The sequence below is a fragment of the Oncorhynchus clarkii genome, chromosome 13 (genome assembly GCF_045791955.1).
Source record: "Oncorhynchus clarkii lewisi isolate Uvic-CL-2024 chromosome 13, UVic_Ocla_1.0, whole genome shotgun sequence".
NCBI lineage: Eukaryota > Metazoa > Chordata > Actinopteri > Salmoniformes > Salmonidae > Oncorhynchus > Oncorhynchus clarkii.
Genome location: NC_092159.1, coordinates 50,395,189 through 50,414,675, shown reverse-complemented (window position 1 = coordinate 50,414,675; position 19,487 = coordinate 50,395,189). Strand labels below are relative to the sequence as shown.

Sequence of the window (19,487 nt, the reverse complement as noted above, 5' to 3'; positions counted from 1 at the left end):
TAGTAACCAAAAATGTGTTAAAAAAAATCTAAATATATTTGAGATTTGAAATTATTCAATGTAGCCACCATTTGCCTTGATGACAGCTTTGCACACTCTTGGCATTCCCTCAACCAGCTTCATGAGGTAGTCACCTGGAATGCATTTCACTTAACAGGTGTGCCTTGTTAAAAGTTAATTTGTGGAATATCTTTCTTTCTTAATGCATTTGAGCCAATCAGTTGTGTTGTGACAAGGTAGGGGTGGTAAACAGAAGATAGCCCTATTTGGTAAAAAACAGAGTCCATATTATGGCAAGAACAGCTCAAATAAGCAAAGAGAAATGACAGTCTATCATTACTTCAGGACATGAAGGTCAGTCAATGCGGAAAATCTCAAGAAAATCTCAAGAACTTTGAAAGTTTCTTCAAGTGCAATCACAAAAACCATCAAGCGCTATGATGAAACTGGCTCTCATGAGAACCGCCACAGGAAAGGAAGTTACCTCTGCTGCAGAGGATACGTTCATTAGAGTTACCAGCCACAGATTGCAGCCCAAATAAATGCTTCACAGAGTTCAAGTAACAGACACATCTCAACATCAACTGTTCAGAGGAGACTGTGTGAATCAGGCCTTCATGGTCGAATTGCTGCAAAGAAACTACGACTAAAGGACACCAATAAGAAGAAGAGACTTGCTTGGGCCAAGAAACATGAGCAATGGACATTAGACCGGTGGAAATCTGTCCTTTGGTCTGATGAGTCCAAATTTGAGATTTTTGGTTCCAACCGCTGTGTCTTTGTGAGACGCAGAGTAGGTGAACAGATGATATCCACATGTGGTTCCCGCCGAAAGCATGGAGGAGGAGGTGTGACGGTGTGTGGGTGCTTTAATGTTGACACTGTCTGTGATTTATTTAGAATTCAAGGCACACTTAACCAGCATGGCTACCACAGTATTCTGCAGCGATACACCATCCCATCTGGTTTGGGCTTTGTGGATAGGAAAATAGGAAAATTACCCAAAACACACCTCCAGGCTGTGTAAGGGCTATTTGACCAAGAAGGAGAGTGATGGAGGGCTGCATCAGATGACCTGGCCTCCACAATCACCCGAACTCCACCCAATTGGGATGGTTTGGGATGAGTTGGACCATAGAGTGAAGGAACAGCAGCCAACAAGTGCTCAGCATATGTGGGAACTCCTTAAAGACCATTCCCCGTGAAGCTGGTTGAGAGAATACCAAGAGTGTGCAAAGCTGTCATCAAGGCAAAGGGTGGCTACTTTGAAGAGTAAAATCAAAAATATATTATGTGTTATTTTATAGTTTTGATGTCTTCACTATTATTCTACAACGTAGAAAATAGAACAAATGAAGAATAACTCTTCAATGAGTAGGTGTGTCCAACATTTTGACTGGTACTGTATGTAAAAGGCGTATAGTGTTTGTGACATACTGTACAGTGTGTGTTTGCTTGTGTTTTTTTGCGCTCTAGAAAGGTTCACTAGGTTTGCAGAAGTTTCAGATGACAGGACCAACCCTTCGGTAACCCCTTACATCCAACTAAACTTCACCAGACACCCCTCATCTCCCAACCTGGGCACCTCCTGCCCTGACCCACCACCCCCTCCCCATTCTCCCCGAGGAAATAAAAGTGTTCATGGAGAGAGGATCAGCCACTATCTCTGCTGAAGACCATAGGGTACCATGCCATTGCCAAACTACGCTCCAAGCAGTAACGAAATCATGCCTGTGCCAAAGAAAGCAGGTAAGGGTTCATGATCTACTCTGTGAGCTTGCATGTGTCAATACATTATGTAATTGAAAGCGGACCAAAACCCTCTCTTCCTCAGTTGAACAGATTTTTAAAGCAAATGTAATAATCATTCAATCAGTATTACATTAATATAACATTTTATTGGATTTCCCAATAAATTATAGAAATGACCATTGCTTGCTGCTTGGGGTTTTAGGCTGGGTTTCTGTACAGCACTTTGAGATATCAGCTGATGTACGAAGGGCTATATAAATACATTTGATTTGATTTGATTTAATGTATATTTCACATTTTCAGAAATTAGCATTCATTTTTAATACTCACATTCTCATGAATACATGTTTTGTGTTTTGTTGTGTTATAAATGGTTTTACTTTATCAAACACCAGGCAAATAATGAATCATTTTGGATTGCTTTACTTTATGGACGTTGTATTGTTATGTCTCAAATGATTAATCGTAGTTTGTCAGTAACTCAACTAAATAATAAATAGGAAATAATTTCATTACCATTGGGTCATTTTTTATAATACTTTTGAGATTAAATTGCACCTAGTGAATAGGGAAATTAGGATTATTGTGGCTGATGTATTTCTGAAAATCAAGTTATTCAAGTTCCTATGCCTTCCTCTCACTGAAAACTATATCCAAATATGGAGTAAGTCCAGTGTCGTATTGTGCAATGATGCCAGTGTTGTTTTTCCTGACAACCTCAGTTGCAAAAGGCCAGTGCCTCCAGGCTTTTCTGGTCCGCAGGATTAAGAAACGAGTCGTTGTTTTAAGTTAACAAAGGAACCGACAGCCATTTCACTGTGTCATACTCAAACACACGTTTTAGCACTGGTGTATGGGGCATGGTGGAGTCTATATGTAGGCTATGGGGCATGGTGGAGTCTATATGTAGGCTAGGGGGCATGGTGGAGTCTATATGTAGGCTATGGGGCATGGTGGAGTCTATATGTAGGCTATGGGGCATGGTGGAGTCTATGTGTAGGCTATGGGGCATGCGGGAGTCTATATGTAGGCTATGGGGCATGGTGGAGTCTATATGTAGGCTATGGGGCATGGTGGAGTCTATATGTAGGCTATGGGGCATGGTGGAGTCTATATGTAGGCTACTGTGTGTACTCTGATATTCACACCCTACTTTTTACAGTAGCATTTCTGCGCAGGTTCCGTTTTATAAGAGTGCTGTTCAGTTACGGTTAAACTACTTGGAATCTTAAGTGTTAACTACTGTTTTGGCATATGGACTTATTATAAGGCTAGCTAAGGAGAGAGACAGACAAAAAACGAGAGAGAGAGAGAGAGAGAGAGAGAGAGAGAGAGAGAGAGAGAGAGAGAGAGAGAGAGAGAGAGACAGACAGACAGACAGACAGGCAGGCAGGCAGGCAGGCAGACAGACAGACAGACAGACAGACAGACAGGCAGACAGGCAGGCAGGCAGGCAGGCAGGCAGGCAGGCAGGCAGGCAGGCAGGCAGGCAGACAGACAGACAGACAGAGCTCATCACTGGGTGTTTATTATGAATGTATTATGTTGATAACATGTTGTTTATTGACCACCAGTTAGTTACACGCTCTATCATGTTCCTTTGACAGGCCCACTTTGCCAAGTACCTCTCTCCGCCTGTCTTGCTGCCAAATCTCTCCCCCATCTCATCAATCAGCTCATCAAAGTGTTTCCCCCTCTTCTGACATCACCTCTCCAGACCACGATGTTCCCACCGGATCAAATCCATTCTTTCAGCAGTCAGCTCTCACACAGCCTCACTGGCCCGTTGTCCATGTCAGGTCTCACGCCTCATCTCTGTCTGTCACTTTGCTCCATGAAACTAACCTCTCTGAATGCTGCCAAGGATTCCGTCCACTTTTTTTCTATATTTCTCATCCTCTTTCTCCCTCTCCAGTTTCCACTCTGTGCTTCTCCATATATCCCTCTGTCCATCCAACCCTGCTAAGGATCCTTCACATGTATCCAGCCCAGTGTGGCCTCAATGTCCCATCACTCCCTATCACTGCCATCCTCTGGCTCCCATGGTAATGAAGTGTGAAGTCATGGACAGTAACTAAAGTACCTGGCTGTGAAACACTACGTTTTATTCATGGCTGTTTGATTCTGTGAAAGTTGCTTCAGTTCTGACTCATGAATAATTATATTTCTTCAGATTGCCAGATTTAAATGTAGACAGTTGCATTGCTTTTCATGACAATGTACTGCTAAACATTGATTATTACAAAGTCTATTGGAGCTAGGTCTTCACGGGTCCAGGTGGACCCGATATACCCGCTTTCGGACCAGGGCCTGATCGGGTTCGGGTCTGAAATTCTAACTTGTCCCTCAGGTCCGGGTTGGGTCGGACCCAGCCAAGGCTCTGCATAGCCTCTAGCATATTTATTTCACGCTAATAAGGATAATTTAATGACTTATAGAAGGCCTAGAAAACAAATACTGTAAAGACCTATTTGTTAACCAGAAGAACAACTTGGCAGACAAACAGATTTTTTTTGTCACTCGGACCAGTTAGGATACGGGTTGGGTCTAGGTCGAGTTGTCCTTGGGTCCATTCCGGTCCTGGTCCAACTTTTGAGACCAGTGAAGACTGGTCTTTCATTTTTCAGTCCATGCTTTTTCCATCCATCTCCATTTCATCATCAGCATGGAACACAGCAGGGTTTTTTTAGACACTTCATAACAGAGGGCAAAGGGATGGTTCTGAGCTTTGGCCAGCTCCCTTCACCTATCTCCGTCACATCTCGTGATCTCCCTATCAGTGGGGATCCCACTGTTCCCGAACCCGATCCGGGCAGAGAGCTCCATCTCATCCAGGGGGGTTGCACAGACCACCGACGAGCACGTCCAACATAAGCAGCTTCTTTTCTACCATGTCAGAGGGGTCATCGTCCTGGCCTCTGAAAGGCATCTGCAGATGTCCTAGACATGGCCGACTGGCTTTCCTCCAATTACCAGGGAGGAGTCTTCATTTCATTCTCAGATTAGCTTCTGTCCATCCGCAGCACACCTATCATATGTCCTGAAAATCGTTGTTACTGTGAATAAAAATCATACTCATCTTCAAAAACATCTCTAGAAATTGACAAATGTTGGTTAAATGGACAAACTTTTCCAAGATCAGAAGAAATCAAATGCTGTCCCCAATACTGTTGGACTTCCATTCCAATCCTTCCCCTGCCAATTCAATCCTATGATTTCACAATTAGATTTATGGTTCAATGGATTCCAATGCATTTGACCCGTATGTTTGACCTGAGGTAGCAACCTCCCTTGTTTGTCATTTTCTGCCACTGTCTCTATGTGCCTGAACATTCATCCACCCGTTTTCTCTTTCTTTAAATGTCTCTCTCTGTGTCAACTCATCAATCTCTCTGAGTATCTGTTTATCCATCTGTCAATCTGTCCAGGGCTTTGCTGGTGACCCCACTGAGAGCAGCAGGGTATCTGGCTGGGCTTATCCTCCACAGGGGAGCCAGAGCCCACTCATATCCCCCCCACCCCCGCCGGGCCCCGCTCATAATAACCAGCCAGGGTGATATCTCACTCCATGGTGACTCTGGATGTTTTCTGGTTGTCATTAAGTATTCAGAACCTTTCCCTTTTTGAATAAAAAAACAAACAGTTTTTGCTTTGTCATTACGGGGTATTCTGTGTAGATTGATGAGGGAAAACAACTTTAATCCATTTTAGAATAAGGCTGTAATGTAATAAAATGTGGAAAAAGTCAAGGGGTGTGAATACTTTCAGAATGCAATGTATACTGCCTCTGTATCTTCAAATGAGGATCAGACACTTTCAAATAGCAAGATTGCCTGTCAAATGCTCCATCACATTACTGTGCGAGCAAAACATTTTAGCAGCCCCTCTTGACAGCATTTTAGAGTTAAGTTCGCGCAATTCCACACATTTTGCCACGGGGCACAGACACAAACGATTTAAAGCAAGTTTGCTGCAAATCTACACATTTGACCATGTGGCAGAGAGACGATTTAGCAATTTTAGAACTAATTTCATGTAATTGTACTAATTTTGCCAAGATGGCGGAGAGAAACAATTGGCTGTTTGACAGCTAATTTCCTGCAATTCTATACATTTTTCCATAGGGTGGAGAGAAATGTTTGCAGGTTTTATGATATCTAAGTGAGACTGACTAACAAAATCACTTACTAACAAAATCAATGGGGGCCCCCCAGCCGATAATTCGACCGTGATTACTAAGTAGCTAGCTGACCGCTAGACTAATTTGCCAATATACAAATGTTTTGCTGACATGGGCTAATTGAGTGACTATCAGGGTCTGACATAACAAGAGAAAAACTGCTGATGCACAACCAAATACACCTTGTGTATTCTACTATTCTAACTTGCAACAGTAAGGCTTATTACATTTTTTTGGGGAGCCGCCAATTGCACATCCCCGCTTTCAAATGTATATTTAAATCTCTCTACCCTCGCAATGATTCTCCTGAATCCCTTGGTGACACCCTCCATCAATGTCTTACTTTTGCCATCTACTAACTATCCTTTGTTATCCCATTAGCCGACTCTTGCTATCTTTCTCTGTGTCCCTCCCTCTCCCATCACTCTGTCCCTATAAGGGAGGATTCTGGGAGAGTATGGGGAGGGATGACGGATTAAGTGACCTGTCATCAACCCCTTTCCTTCCTACTACCCACGTCCCGACTCCAGAGATCAGATGTCCTTCTCCCTTTCTCTCTTGCCTGATCATTACTTCTACTTGTTGTTCAGCACAGTATACATTATATGCATGCCTTTCTGTCAGAGTCATTTTAATCTCTTTGGGGCAGTGTGCAGCTGTTCAGTCTTCAGGACACATACAGTGGAGTGTAAGTCACAAACATGGAAGCTTTATTGGAAAGACCAGTGATCAGAGTTCAGCCAACCACGATGGGAAGTTGTTGAAATACATCTTAACCTCTAAACTGGGCATACAGTAATGTGGCAGCTTCTTTGGTACATATGCTTCAAGCAAGGAAGACAGTGAGGTTCTCAGCCTTATTCTTCCTTTGCTCATCCTCCCAGTTTCGCTTGGCCTCTGCTGATGTTGTAACAAGCTCACATTTTTCCTCATGGTCATCATCCTGTCGGCTCCCTCTCCGCCACTGGGCAGACACATCGCGAAAGCTGGAGAGTTAGGTTTCCCTCAGACAGGTGCCAGCATGGACTGTCCTGCGCAAAAGAGCTGGGCTAAACGGACAGACTGGCCAATCCTTCCAGCAATGTGTTGGCAGTTGATCACCTGTCCTCTAAAAAGTAATCCTTTGGTGTTAGCAAAGGCGTTGGCTTCCTGCAATGGTGCAGACTGTCAGGAAGAACCATTAAGACATATCGCGCACGCTCTCTGCTATCCCCTCCATCACTGAAAGCTTGCTATCCAGCGACATCCTCAAAAACGCGTTTAGGGCATTTGAGAGCATGTTGGCATTGCAATGGATGTAGAAAATAAATGGAAACGCTCACTCTGTACCTAGTTCTCACGTGGGTGGGTGTGTAGGGGTACACGTGCGTACCGGTATCCTATGTGTGCATGTGTGTGTTATGTAAAGGAGAAAATACCCATATCAGTCCCTCCAGGATTTTGGAATTCTGCGATTCTGCATATTATGCGAGGGGTTGTAAATTTGACAAATCACCACACTATTACTGTATAAACCAGTCAAATCACAGCAATATTACTGCATAAAACTGTTCAATGACCACACTACAAAAAGAAGGCTCGAAATTCTTACCAATCCCAACACTTTTACCACAAACAATGGTTCAATCAAGCCACATAACAAATTCCGCTATGCCCTCAGACGAACCATCAAACAGGCAAAGCGTCAATACAGGACTTTTATGCTCGCATCGAGGCAAGCAACACTGAAGCATGCATGAGAGCACCAGCTGTTCTAGACGACTGTGATCACGCTCTCTGTAGCCGATGTGAGCAAGACCTTTAAACAGGTGGCCAGACGGATTACCAGAACATGTACTCAAGGCATGCGCGGACCAACTGGCAAGTGTCTTCACTGACATCTTCAACCTCTCCCTGACTGAGTCTGTAATACCTACATGTTTCAAACAGATCACTATAGTCCCTGTGCCCAAGAAAGCGAAGGTAACCTGCCTAAATTATTACCGCCCCGTAGCACTCATGTAGGTAGCTAGTGCTTTGAAAAGCTGGTCATGGCTCACATCAACACCATCATGTCGGAAACCCTAAACCCACTCCAATCCACATACCGCCCCAACAGATCCACAGATGACGCAATCACACTCCACACTGCCCTTTCTCACCTGGACAAAAGGAACATCTATGTGAGAATGCTGTTCATTGACAACAGCTCAGCATTCAACACCATAGTGCCCACAAAGCTCATCACTAAGCTAAGGACCCTGGGACTAAACACCTCCCTCTGCAACTGGATCCTGGACTTCCTGACGGGCCGCCCCCAACGATGAGACAGTCTATAGGGAAGAGGTCAGAGACCTGGCAGTGTGGTGTCAGGACAACACCCTCTCCCTCAATGTGAGCAAGACAAAGGAGCTGATCATGGACTATAGGAAAAGGAGGGCCGAACAGGCCTCCATTAACATCGACGGGCTGAAGTGGAGCAGGTCGAGAGTTTCAAGTTCCTGGTCATGGTCTAAAAACATCAAGGCAGTTGGGAAGAGGGCATGACAACACCTTTTCCCCCTCAGGAGATTTGTCATGGGTCCCCAGATCCTCAAAAAGTTCTACAGCTGCACCAACGAGAGCATCCTGACGGGTTGCATCACCGCCTGGTATGGCAACTGCTCGGCATCTGACCGTAAGGTGCTACAGAAGGTAGTGCGTACGGCCCAGTACATCACTGGGGCTAAGCTTCCTGACATCCAGGACCTATATACAGTGGGGCAAAAAAGTATTTAGTCAGCCACCAATTGTGCAAGTTCTCCCACTTAAAAAGATGAGAGAGGCCTGTAATTTTCATCATAGGTACACTTCAACTATGACAGACAAAATGAGAAAAAAAATGTGCACCCATGGTGCACCCATGACCGGCTCTGAAACCAGATTGCATAGCGGAGAAGGTATGGTGGGATTCGAAATGGTCAGTAATCTGTTTGTTAACTTGGCTTTCGAAGACCTTAGAAATAGGTCTGTAGCAGTTTGGGTCTAGAGTGTCACCCCCTTTGAAGAGGGGGATGACCGCGTCAGCTTTCCAATCTTTGGGAATCTCAGACGATACGAAAGAGAGGTTGAACAGGCTAGTAATAGGGGTGATCTGAAACGAGATGGATGACCCTGTGAAAAATCACGTAATTTGAGCTAATGTCGCCCATAGATGAAAGGAGACTGACGGACGATGACAGTCTGAGTGGAAACAGCAATAGCACCCAGTTTTCTGAGAAAGTGGGATAACAAATGAATGGACAGGAGGGAGAACTGGAGATTAAACAACATCTAGAGTACTTCAGCAGCAGAGACAAACATGCTGTCAGTGGCGTGAAATAATGTCCATCACACACAACTTGTAATCTTATAACGGCCTGACCCCTGGTGTCAGTGGCTGTGATGTGTGTCCTTAGTGGATGTAAAGCCGTAACCCAAACCTGGGCTGGTATGGGTAAACTACATTAATCAGTGCTAAGAAAAAAGACTCCGAATAGCACACACTTTCCAAAGTGATATATGGCATAAAGGCAAATAGTGGGAGGGAGGGGGGATGAAGGCAGAGAGTGACAGGAGCAGGGAGATAGAAGCAAGGGAAGGAGAGATGAAGAGAAGGAAGGGAGAGAAGGAATCATGGACAGTAAACTGCACCTAGCACAACCTCTACAATCTGCAGCTAGCACAACCTCTACAAACTGCAGCTAGCACAACCTCTACAAACTGCAGCTAGCACAACCTCCACAAACTGCAGCTAGCACAACCTCTACAAACTGCAGCTAGCACAACCTCTACAAACTGCAGCTAGCACAACCTCTACAAACTGCAGCTAGCACAACCTCCACAAACTGCAGCTAGCACAACCTCTACAAACTGCAGCTAGCACAACCTCTACAAACTGCAGCTAGCACAACCTCCACAAACTGCAGCTAGCACAACCTCTACAAACTGCAACAAGCACAACCTCTACATACTGCAACAAGCACAACCTCTGCAAATGCACAGTAAATAAATACATAACAATCTGACACAAGATAATGTTCTACTTGGGAAAGATAATTCATTTTTGCCTTTTTGTCTGTAGGAAGAAAATCCCAGGCAGCTCCTGCAGGTATGATTTCTGTAATACTGCATGTATAAGTACTGAAAAGCCTTTGTAAATCCTGACTAACAATGGCATCCCAGGAATTACATTAGACCGGTGGTGTAATTCAAACTGGATTATCTCATCAGTATACCGTTAATGGATTTCACACTTTATCTCTCTCTCTCTCCACATAACAGAGGTGCCGCCGGTGTACGAGCCCAATATTCATGATCCCACCACCAGGGCTGACCTCATGAAATGTAAGGCCATGTAATTGGCTCTTTATCACTTTGGGCCTCACTCTCTGTAATGCATGTGATGCTAAATTCCGCTTGCACACAGCCTATACAATGTTGAAATGCACAATTAGGACCTGGCTTACATTATATCCACTTTACTGCCTACACACAAGAGATTGTACATATCACAATAATATCACAGTACTCATCTGACCTTATCTGTTCTCCGACCCTTTCATCTCATCCATATTCATCCAACCACTCAACTCAATTCCTCTCTCTTTACCTCATCGTTTCTCTTTCTCCCCTCAGACTGGATCCCCCTTTCCCTGGATGACAAAACGGCCCAGAAGCTGCTGTGGATATCCGAGAGCAACCTCAAGGTGTCGCGTATGTCAGAGGAGGTGTGTCCATACCCCATGAGACCGGAGAGATATGAGCATTCACCACAGGTTGGTCTGCCATCCTCAGTTACAGGGCACACATCATAGTGCCATTGTGTAACTAAAGTGTGCCCACTGTTTTGGACATGCCATCAGTGCATGCCTGGCTCTAAGACATCTCTAATCTACCCTTTCTACTATCCACTCTCTACTCTGTGCAGGTGCTGTGTAAGGAGGGTCTGTTGGGGCAGAGAGGGTACTGGGAGGTGGACTATGGCGGCTGGGTGGTGATTGGGGCAGTGTACGAGAGCATGGGCCGGAAGGATGGGCCATGTGGGCTGGGGGAGAACGAAAGCTCATGGGGTGCGGGCTGGGCCGGCTCCTGCTACCAAGTCTGGCACAACGGGGAGAACGTGGAGGTCGGGCTCCCTTTGTGCAACACCATGAGCATATACCTGGACCAGCCCGCTGGCATCATCAAGTTCTTCATCGTGGAAGGAGAAGAGGAGGCGGAGAAGGCGGTGCGACTGATACACAAGTTCAAAACTGACCTCAAAGAGAAGATTCTGCCTTGTTTCTGGGTTGGCAGTAAATCCTTCTGTTGGATCCGGAAGAAAGAGGGACAGTAACAAGAAGGGTGTAGGAAAGGAGAGATGGAATAACGGGTCAGGGAATTTGTAAGAGAGGGAGGTAAAGTGAACGAGAAGATATATGTTTCTAATATTTGGAGCACAAGCACTGGTGTCAGAATGCAGAATTGAAGCAGAGAATAATGGAATCTTCACAACATGAAATCAGTTGTAATCTGTTCACATCATGTCTATGGTTTTAAGTGTTGCTGTTATCCCTCTGTTGCATGAGGACAACATACATGTGAATTGCTAGGTTATATTATAATATTTAGAATGACAATTATATTGACTATTACTATTTATTTGTGCCGCCAGTTGTTTTTGTTACAGCACTAGTTTGTTAGTGTTAAAGTAGGGTGTGTAGTTTAAATTCATAGCTTGTATCATTTTATATCTGATTGAACCATGGTCATGTATGAATGTGATGAATAAATACAACTGTGTAAACAATAGAGTTCAACTATTTACACTGACAAAATATATATAAACGCAACATGCAACAATGACAGAGTTACAGTTCATATAAGGAAATCATTCAATTGAAATAAACTCATTAGGCCCTAATCTATGGATTTCACATGACTGGGAAAACAGATATGCATCCGTTGGTCACAGATACCTTAAAAAAAGTTAGGGGAGTGTATCAGACAGTATCTGGTGTGTCCACCATTTGCCTCATGCAGCGCGACACATCTCCTTCGCATAGAGTTGATCAGGCTGTTGATTGTGGCCTGTGGAATGTTGTCCCAATCCTCTCCAATGTCTGTGCAAAGTTGCTGGATATTGGCAGGAACTGGAACACGCTGTCGTACACGATCCAGAGCATCCCAAACATAATCAATGGGTGACATGTCTGGTGAGTATGCAGACCATGGAAAAACTGGGACATTTTCAGCTTCCAGGAATTGTTTACAGATCCTTGTGACATGGGGCCATGCACTTTCATGCTGAAACATGGCTGTGGATGAATGGCACGACAATGGACCTCAGGGTTTCATCACAGTATCTCTATGCATTCAAATTGCCCTAGATAAAATGCAATTGTGTTCGTTGTCCATAGCTTATGCCTGCCCATACAATATCCCCACCATGGGGCACTCTGTTCACAACGTTGCCATCAGCTCATCCACACGACGCCATACACACGGTCTGCCATCTTCGATACCGGGATTAATCCGTGAAGAGCATACTTCTCCTGCGTGCCAGTGGCCGTTGAAGGTTAGCATTTACCTACTTTAGTCAGTCAAGGCCCTGGTGAGAATGACAATCACGCAGATGAGCTTCCCTGAGACGGTTTCTGACATAAATTATTCGGCTGTGCAAGCCACAGTTTCATCAGTTGTCTGGGTAGCCGGTCTCCGACGATCCCGCAGGTGAAGGAGCCAGATGTGGAGGTCATGGGCTGGCATGGTTACATGTGGTCTGCAGTTGTGAGGCCGGTTGGACGTACTATCAAATTCTCTAAAATGATGTTGGTGGCGGCTTATGGTAGGGAAATGACGATTCAATTCTCTGGCAACAGCTCTGGTGGACATTCCTGCAGTCAGCATGCCAATTGCATGCTCCCTCAACTTGAGACATCTGTGGCATTGTGTTGTGTGACAAAACTAAACATTTTAGAGTTGCCTTTCACTGTCCCCAGCACAATGTGCACCTGTTAAATGATATTGCTGTTTAATTATCTTGTTATGTCACACCTGTGGATGGATTATCTTGGTAAAGGAGAAATGATCACTAACAGGGATGTAAAGAAATGTGTACACAAAATGAGAGAAGCTGTTTGTGCCATTTGGAACATTTTGGGACCTTTTATTTCAGCTCATTAACATGGGACCAACACTTTACATGTTGTGTTTATTTCTGTTCAGGATATTTCTTAATCTGATACTGCCCTCTCTAGGACAGCCATTATACTGCATCCAAATAATATTCAGTGTCAGAACCAACAGCCTGCTTCACCGATGTTGCTCCTAAATTTAAACCATACAGGTACTCAAATTAAAACATTCATCTGCTTTTGAAAAGTTGGGAGATGATAGATACATCTGTTTGCCTCCTCCGCTTTCTCTCGCTCTCACAGTCAACACATTTGGAGGACATTATTATTATAATAGTGTCAATATCAGAGATAGTACGTGTACAATCATTCTACCAGTCAGTCATTCATTCATTGGCAAGGTAGAAGTACAAAAAGCCATGTTTCATGGAGACATGGTGCCCTTCACTCACAATTTGAAAAGCTACAGGCTTCATGTTAAAAAGCCCCCTAGAGCCAACCATTTCTAGAAGGGTGACCCATCCTCCACGAACCTACTTGGCAAAGTCCCACAACAGAGTCAACACCTGTGTCAGTTAGAAACATTTCAATATGTTAGTGTCCATGTTGGTCAGTACAGTGGGTCACTATGAGCACATTTGAAGTGAAGTTGTGTGTAGTGAGTTGTCTTGTAGTGTTTAAGTGTGTATGGGTGTAATGTAATGTGTTGAAAATGATCTTAGTGTGTATACGAGCATATGTTATGTCAGTTAATCCTCTCTGGGTTCACCGTTGTTACTACCACATTTGGGGTTAGTGATTAGCTAATACACTGGGGTACTTTTCCACCTGCCAGCCAATCAATTAGCTCTCTTTCATCCACACACTCTCTCTCTCTCTCACTCCTTCATCCCCTCACTTTCTTTGGCTCAGTGTTTGAGGGAGAAGTCTCCCGTGTTGAGGCGAGGGCGAGGTAGTCCTCCAAACATTTCTGTTCCGTCGTTGGCTCCTGGGGCCAACAGGGCCTTCATGCTGGCAGCAATATGATCCAGGTCAGCTACACCAGCCTGCAACACAGACAGTTTTTTATTTATTTATTTTACCTTTATTTAAGTTAGTGGGTATGTGTGTCAGAATGACTGATTGACAGAGAGAAAGTGAGCTCTATGTTTTTAAACAAAGGTTGACTGACCCGTTCCCCACTGTGGCCTTCTCCCTGGTGGGGTCTGTTGCCCTTGAAGCCCCACACAGGAACAGACACGGGGAGAGAGCGGGCCATGTTCATGGGGTTGGGGTGACGGGATGAGAATGACTGCCCCATGGCCATGCTGCGCGGGGGAGGAGGACAGTCCTCACTTAACGAGCCTGGAGCAGAGAGGAGGCACATATTAAGAGCATTAGATCATCATTAACTAATATTACGACACACATACACTCACCATCAGTGCTCTCCTCCTCTCCATCGGACTCAAAGAATGGTTCACAGTCACGAGACAGCGAGTCCTCATCCATGGAAAACACTCCTGAAGCAGAGAGAGATGAATATTTACGAAGTCATTCAGACCAGGAGATTTAAAAAAAAAATTGTCCCACAGAGCTGTGTTCACCTGCAGTCTCATTCAGATTACGGCTCCTTTCGTCCATGTCCTCCTCTTCCTCACACTCTTCCTCTAAGTCCCCAATTCCGGGAATGTCTCTCCCTCGTCCAGCCTCCTCTATCATCACAGCCATCTCTCGCTCCCTCTCTCCATTCCCATGCTGCCCAGCAGCTTGGCCAATGACAGCCCCTGAGTGGTAGATTGATGGGTAGCTTTGCGAATAGAGTGTGGTACTGGGGCTGATGGTTCCCACACCACCCTCACCTGTTAGGTCCTGTGGAAGAGAAGTTAAGAACTTTACGATCACACACAGCACTATGAATGACAGCAACATTGAATGGCACACAATGACTGACAGTCAGTCTACTCACCGCCCTGTCAGAGGGTATGTCCACTACCAGTTTAGCTCCTCCGTCTCCTGCACTCAGACGTGTATATCTATGTGCCGTTACCATAGATGTGGAGTGCAGCACCGCAATGTCGTCCATGTAGCGCCGCGAAGACTCAGCCAAAGCCCCCTGACCCCACACGTGATAGGAGAAATCCCACTTCCGGCCTCCGGCAGGCAAGCCACTCTCCTTTTTCCTCTCATCTCCCTCCACTACATATGGCCAGAACTTCTTACAGGCTGTAAGAATAGCCAGGTCGCAGCCTGACTTCTGACAATATCCCTCTGCTGCGGCAAGTAGTGCCAGCCAGCTCTCTTTGTGGTTGTCTGGGATCTCAGGGTCAGATGATTGGGTGATGAAGGCCATGGTGGGTAAACAGGTGTTTAATTTATTAGGGCTAGCTTTTATGGAATGTATAGATGCTTTGTAACTGTTTTTATTGATCAATAGCTAAAATGGTTTAGGTTAGTGTAATCAGGCACCTGTAGGACTCAGCCAGCAGTTTGATATTAAATACTATATATTTTTGTTAACAAGTTTTGTGATAAATGTACCTTTTTCTCACTGGATTGTAGGCTGTAGTGTTGATGTGTTTTTGGAATCTGCTTTTGGCTAATCTGAGGAAACGTTAGGATCCTTTTACTATTGCTGGTTTGGTTTAAGCTAAGAATAAAACTATCCTTAGTTGTTATAAAGCAGGTTTCAGAGGCACAAGGTGATTGTTTAATATTATTAATGTCAGTGTGCCTGAGAGAACTAGGGGAGAGATAAATGAAAATGTTGCTGGTGTTACCTGGAAAAAACAAAATGGAGAAAGCTTGAGTTGCTCAAAAAAAAAAGTTTGCATTGTTAGTCATTATAGCAATATTAGCTGATGTCACTAGCTAGGCACTATTTAGATTATCACTAAACCAGAATTCAGATAATAATCTCATAAAATTATGCATGATGAAACTTCATGAAATTAGACTACACTCAACTCAAGCATGGAATTTGTAAAATTCACATGATCCAAATACTGTACATACATTTCAATGCCATATAACTTTTCTGACGTCAGACTGCCTTGTAGAAGTCTGAGTTCATGGTCAGTATCTCAATGGTCAATATCTCAGTGGCAGTTTGAGGATGTTCCAAAATAGACCTATGCTAACCGTGGGAAGACGTTGTCCACCTGTCGTTACGTCTCGCGAACTGTCGCAGTTCAGCGTCGTCGTCCCTTCCTCCCCCCACAGTCTCATGCATTCGTTAGCATACGAACTGGCTCTGCCAAAACCTTGTGGGGTGACTGCCTGCTCTAGACTTACCCAGCTCGTTTCTAAATGTCATTCCTGTGATTATTACTACCAGGAAAGCACTTCAATGAAAATGTCATGACTGCGGATTGTTTGTGCTTGTTTGTTTGCTAACATGCTAGCCAACTGGTCTCCTGTGCACACTCCTCCCAACATGAACACATTTCATTTATCGCCTTTGCAGAGACACTAGCACACACAGACACAAATAAACAGCAAGAACAGAAGTCAGCTTACACATTCAGTTCCTTATTTCGTCTGTTGCAAGCGTTTTTCTAGTTCTAACTGTTTCTTTATCTCTCAAGAATGGTCTCCCCTAGACTCCGACGTTGCTGTTTAGAGACGCTAGACGAGACGCACGTTTTACACGTAACTGTGGGCGGGCTCGTACTCGTCTTGTTTTGAACGCGCACTTGGACGAGGCTGCATCTCAATAGCTTGTCATGGTTTCTTCTACTGGTATAATTTACTTCATCCTCACTGATCTGACATGATGGAAGCAAATGCTTCTGGTAGGCTTTTCAATCTCTATATTATTCCTACCTAAACTGTCTTCTAATTTTGCAGTGCAGATGAAGGAAAAGAGAGGAGAGTTAAACGTTACATTTTTATTTAACTAGGCAAGTCAGTTAAGAACAAACTCTTATTTACAATGACAGCCTACCCCGGCCAAACCCTAACGACGCTGGGCCAATTGTGCACCGCCCTATGGGACTCCCAATCACAACCGGTTGTGATACAGCCTGGAATCAAACCAGAGTCTGTAATGGCACCTCTAGCCCTGAGATGCAGTGCCTTAGACCCCATGTGCCACTCGGGAGTCCTAAAACTGGGATGCAACTTTGAGAAGACAGACAACAACAACCACTTGCCGCCTTCATCAGCCTCCCTGTCTAAATTTTCTCTGTCCTTCTGTTCTTTGCTACACTGGTGGCAGCACCAGGATACTCACTGTCACTCATACATTTGTTAGAAGTGTTTCACTATTCACATTGGGATTTTCATTACCACCACTGATGCCTAATAAACTGCCATTTTCATAATTACATGAAACTGACAAATTTTGTAAGAATAGAGCCGCACAGTGGAGGTGTCATAACAGTAGTAGGCCTGATTACCCACAATAAGGAGACAGCCTACAGGGAGGGAGGAGGTGAGGGCCCTGGCGGAGTGGTGCCAAGAAAATAACCTCTCCCTCAACATCAACAAAACAAAGGAGTTGATCATGGACTTCAGGAGAAGCAGAGGCATCCACGGGACCACAGTGGAGAAGGTGAAAAGCTTCAAGTTACTTGATGTACACATCACTGATAATCTGAAATGGTCCACCCAAGAAGACGCAACAGCAGCTCTTCAACTTCAGGAGGCTGAAGAAATTTGTCTAGGCTCCTAAGACGCTCACAAACTTTTACAGAAGCACATTTGAGAGCATCCTGTCGGCTGTATAACTGCCTGGTATGGAAACTACACCGCCTGCAACTACAGGGTTCTCCAGTGGGTGCTGCGGTCTGCCCAACGCATCACCAGTGGCACGCTGCCTGCCCTCCAGAAAACCTACAGAACACGATGGCACAGGAAGGCCAAAAAGGACATCAGGGGCATACACCACCCGAGCCACGGCCTGTTCAACCGCTATCATCCAGAAGGCGAGGTCAGTACAGGTTCATCAAAGCTGGGACTGTGAGACTGAAAAACAGCTTATATCTCAAGGCCATCAGACTGTTAAATAGCCATCAATAGCTTGCCTCCACCCAGTACCCTGCACCTTAGAGGCTGCTGCTCTATGTACAAGGAATCACATGTCACTTTAATAATGGAACCCTGGTCACTTTAATAATTTTTACATGCTGTTTTATTAATGTCATATGTATATACTGTATTCCAGCGGTTTAAGGCACTGCATATCGGTGCTTGAGGTGTCACTACAGACGCCTGGTTCAAATCCAGGCTGTATCACAACCGGCTGTGAATGGGAGTCCCATAGGGCGGTGCACAATTGGCCAAGCGTCGCCTGGGTTTGGCCGTCATTGTAAATAAGAATTTGTTTTTAACTGACTTGCCTAGTTAAATAAAGGTTAAAGAAAAAAAAAAATATTCTAGTCAATGCCACTCCGACATTTCTCGTCGTTATATTTATATTTTTCTTCATTCCATTATTTTACTTTGACATGTGTGTATTGTTCGATACTTCTGCACTGTTGGAGCTATGGACACCAGCATTTCGCTACACCCGCAATAACATCTGCTAAATATATGTATGTGACCAATACAATTTGATTTGAATACCCATAAAACCTAGTTGTCAAACAGAGAAATGGTTCCAATCGTTTTTCCACCATACAATTTTTCCCATTTGGGATTTTAGAAACACATAAGGACTGTTCGTGTAGCCTTTACCCTGGCGTGACGTTTTGATAATCATGCAAATCTCGGACAAGGATTTATCAGTATATTCGGCTCTATTTACTCTCGGATTCGAAAATTCTAATTACCATCAAGGTGGACATCATGCAAAACTACAAATCCCTGAAAGCTCCTGCACATCATCGCTTGCTGACACCCTTGTTAACAGGTATTGTGTCAATTTAAAACTTGCACAAGACAGTTCACAGAATTGTCCATTTAAAGAAATTTAGCCAATTTATTAATTACTACATTTATATAGTTAATCCAGAGATTCTTACCTTTGCCTCAATTCAGCAGTCTCATCCAGATCATCATGGCATTTGTAGTTCTTTATAATAGCCTCATTAGCGTTTCCTTTTTGGGGGGTAAATACAGGCGAAAATATTGATAAGTCACCTTGTCCTAGAGAGATTCACACAGTTATCAAAACGTCACACCAGAGTAATCCTAAATTAAATACAGGCCTTGTTTTAAGGTGACTTGTCAATGGTGGAAAAACAGATTGGAATCATTTCCCGCTTTGAACACTAGGGTTTATGGGTATTATGATGGTGATACTCTTGCCACGTTAACAACAACTGGGAAATACGTCAAATCTTGACATCATTGATCTCCATGTCGGAAAGTCGGAGCTCTAGAAAGAGGCCCGACTTCCCGAGTTGGAATTCCGAGTTGGATAACTGTTCTAATCGATTTTTCCGAGTCGGAGCTCGTTTTTTCCGAGTTTCCTGTTGATTTGAACGCTCGGAAGTCGGAGATTTCCGATTTCCCAG

The 19,487-nt window shown here is 44.3% G+C and overlaps 2 protein-coding genes across 3 annotated transcripts; one reads left to right on the top strand and one right to left on the bottom strand.

Moving 5' to 3' along the window:
• The first annotated feature begins 1,536 nt into the window (after positions 1-1,536).
• Positions 1,537-11,720, top strand: LOC139364993 (tripartite motif-containing protein 16-like). Its single transcript, XM_071102289.1, has 5 exons — positions 1,537-1,749; positions 10,014-10,040; positions 10,214-10,276; positions 10,568-10,707; positions 10,860-11,720. Exons 1-5 carry the CDS (start codon positions 1,689-1,691, stop codon positions 11,265-11,267), a joined length of 699 nt encoding a protein of 232 aa, XP_070958390.1. The 5' UTR covers positions 1,537-1,688; the 3' UTR covers positions 11,268-11,720.
• A 1,329-nt stretch (positions 11,721-13,049) lies between these two features.
• Positions 13,050-19,252, bottom strand: LOC139364992 (proline-rich AKT1 substrate 1-like). Of its 2 annotated transcripts, none has more exons than XM_071102288.1 (6): positions 18,993-19,252; positions 14,996-15,806; positions 14,634-14,898; positions 14,466-14,549; positions 14,219-14,391; positions 13,050-14,093 (listed from the first exon to the last, which is right to left on the bottom strand). In XM_071102288.1, exons 2-6 carry the CDS (start codon positions 15,377-15,379, stop codon positions 13,956-13,958), a joined length of 1,044 nt encoding a protein of 347 aa, XP_070958389.1. In that variant the 5' UTR covers positions 15,380-15,806; positions 18,993-19,252; the 3' UTR covers positions 13,050-13,955. The 2 variants fall into 2 exon arrangements, with proteins under 2 accessions (XP_070958389.1, XP_070958388.1); XM_071102287.1 differs by lacking the exon at positions 18,993-19,252 and adding an exon at positions 16,546-16,681.
• Between the last annotated feature and the right edge of the window lie 235 nt (positions 19,253-19,487).

Bases quoted from the DNA above. Each gene is read 5' to 3' on its own strand.
- LOC139364992 (XM_071102288.1), bottom strand. From the start codon at position 15,379: ATGGCCTTCATCACCCAATCATCTGACCCTGAGATCCCAGACAACCAC. The intron at 14,392-14,465 runs GTGAGTGTATGT...TCTCTGCTCCAG, and splicing joins AGAGGAGGAGAGCACTGATG to GCTCGTTAAGTGAGGACTGT. The intron at 14,094-14,218 runs GTCAGTCAACCT...TCTGTGTTGCAG, and splicing joins AAGGCCACAGTGGGGAACGG to GCTGGTGTAGCTGACCTGGA.
- LOC139364993 (XM_071102289.1), top strand. From the start codon at position 1,689: ATGCCATTGCCAAACTACGCTCCAAGCAGTAACGAAATCATGCCTGTG. The intron at 1,750-10,013 runs GTAAGGGTTCAT...TTTTGTCTGTAG, and splicing joins GCCTGTGCCAAAGAAAGCAG to GAAGAAAATCCCAGGCAGCT. The intron at 10,277-10,567 runs GTAAGGCCATGT...TTCTCCCCTCAG, and splicing joins CAGGGCTGACCTCATGAAAT to ACTGGATCCCCCTTTCCCTG.